Raw genomic sequence first — 1,097 nt, 5'->3', positions numbered from 1 at the left:
GGGGGATTGCTGACCCTTTTGTGTTTATTTTCCGTCAGGTCTGTGAAGGATCTCTGGAAGCTCCATCAAGCAGTGGAGGTAAATCAGAACTGGGAGGAGCATCGGGAGAGCCACTCCCACCCCTCTTATATAGTGCATACCACGTCCCAGATGTATCCTCGGGGGTGTCACTTATCCCATGATGGGTGTTACACTACGGTCACATGATGGGGAACGGGGCAATAGAACAATTTCTTCTGTATTTTGAGATTTGCTATGACAGGTCCACTTAGTACTATTACTGATGTGTGCAGGCTTACCGCAAGGAATTCATCTCCTGCTGGAGGAATGAGAAGCTGGATGCCCTTATCTGTCCTATTCTGGGTCCGGCCTTGGGTATCGGATATCCTGGAAAGCTATCAAGTATGTGACATTACCGTCATTGGACCGCATATAGCGCCCCCCCCCCTCCCCCCGTGCTAGAGGGGGGTTCATTAATAATGGATGACAGATAGTAACACACAACAGGCAATAATGATAGAGAAGGCAGAACTAATGGATGCCAGATAGTAACGCACAACAGGCAGTAATGATAGAGAAGGCAGAACTAATGGATTCCAGATACTAATACACAACAGGCATTTATGATAGACAAGGCAAAACTAATGGATTCCAGATAGTAACGCACAACAGGCAGTAATGATAGAGAAGGCAGAACTAATGGATGCCAGATAGTAAAACACAACAGGCAATATTGATAGAGAAGGCAGAAGTAATGGATGCCAAATAGTAACACACAACAGGCAGCAATGATGAAGGCAGAACTAGTGGATGCCAGACAACACACACAATAGGTAGTAATGATAGAGAAGGCAGAACTAATGGATTCCAGATATTAAAACACAACAGACAGTAATGATAGAGAAGGCAAAACTAATGGATGCCAGATAGTAACGCACAACAGGCAATAGTGATAGAGAAGGCAGAAGTAATGGATGCCAGATAGTAACACTCAACAGGCAATAATAATGGAGAAGGCAGAACTAATGGATGCCAGATAACACACACAACAGGCAATAATGATAGAGAAGGCAGAACTAATGGATGCCAGATAGTAA

General features: G+C 44.3%; 1 protein-coding gene across 1 annotated transcript in view; it reads left to right on the top strand.

The window, feature by feature from the left end:
- LOC140336274 (fatty-acid amide hydrolase 1-like) overlaps positions 1-1,097 on the top strand; it is a 7,778-nt gene that overhangs the window by 5,267 nt on the left and 1,414 nt on the right. The window contains exons 10-11 of the mRNA XM_072419260.1: positions 39-78; positions 294-402. Of these exons, the coding sequence (XP_072275361.1) occupies positions 39-78; positions 294-402 (149 nt within the window). The remainder of the gene's footprint in view (positions 1-38; positions 79-293; positions 403-1,097) is intronic.

The sequence above is a fragment of the Pyxicephalus adspersus genome, chromosome 8, assembly GCF_032062135.1.
Source record: "Pyxicephalus adspersus chromosome 8, UCB_Pads_2.0, whole genome shotgun sequence".
NCBI lineage: Eukaryota > Metazoa > Chordata > Amphibia > Anura > Pyxicephalidae > Pyxicephalus > Pyxicephalus adspersus.
The sequence above is the reverse complement of the archived record's forward strand: the minus strand, read 5'-3'. Positions and strand labels throughout refer to the sequence as shown.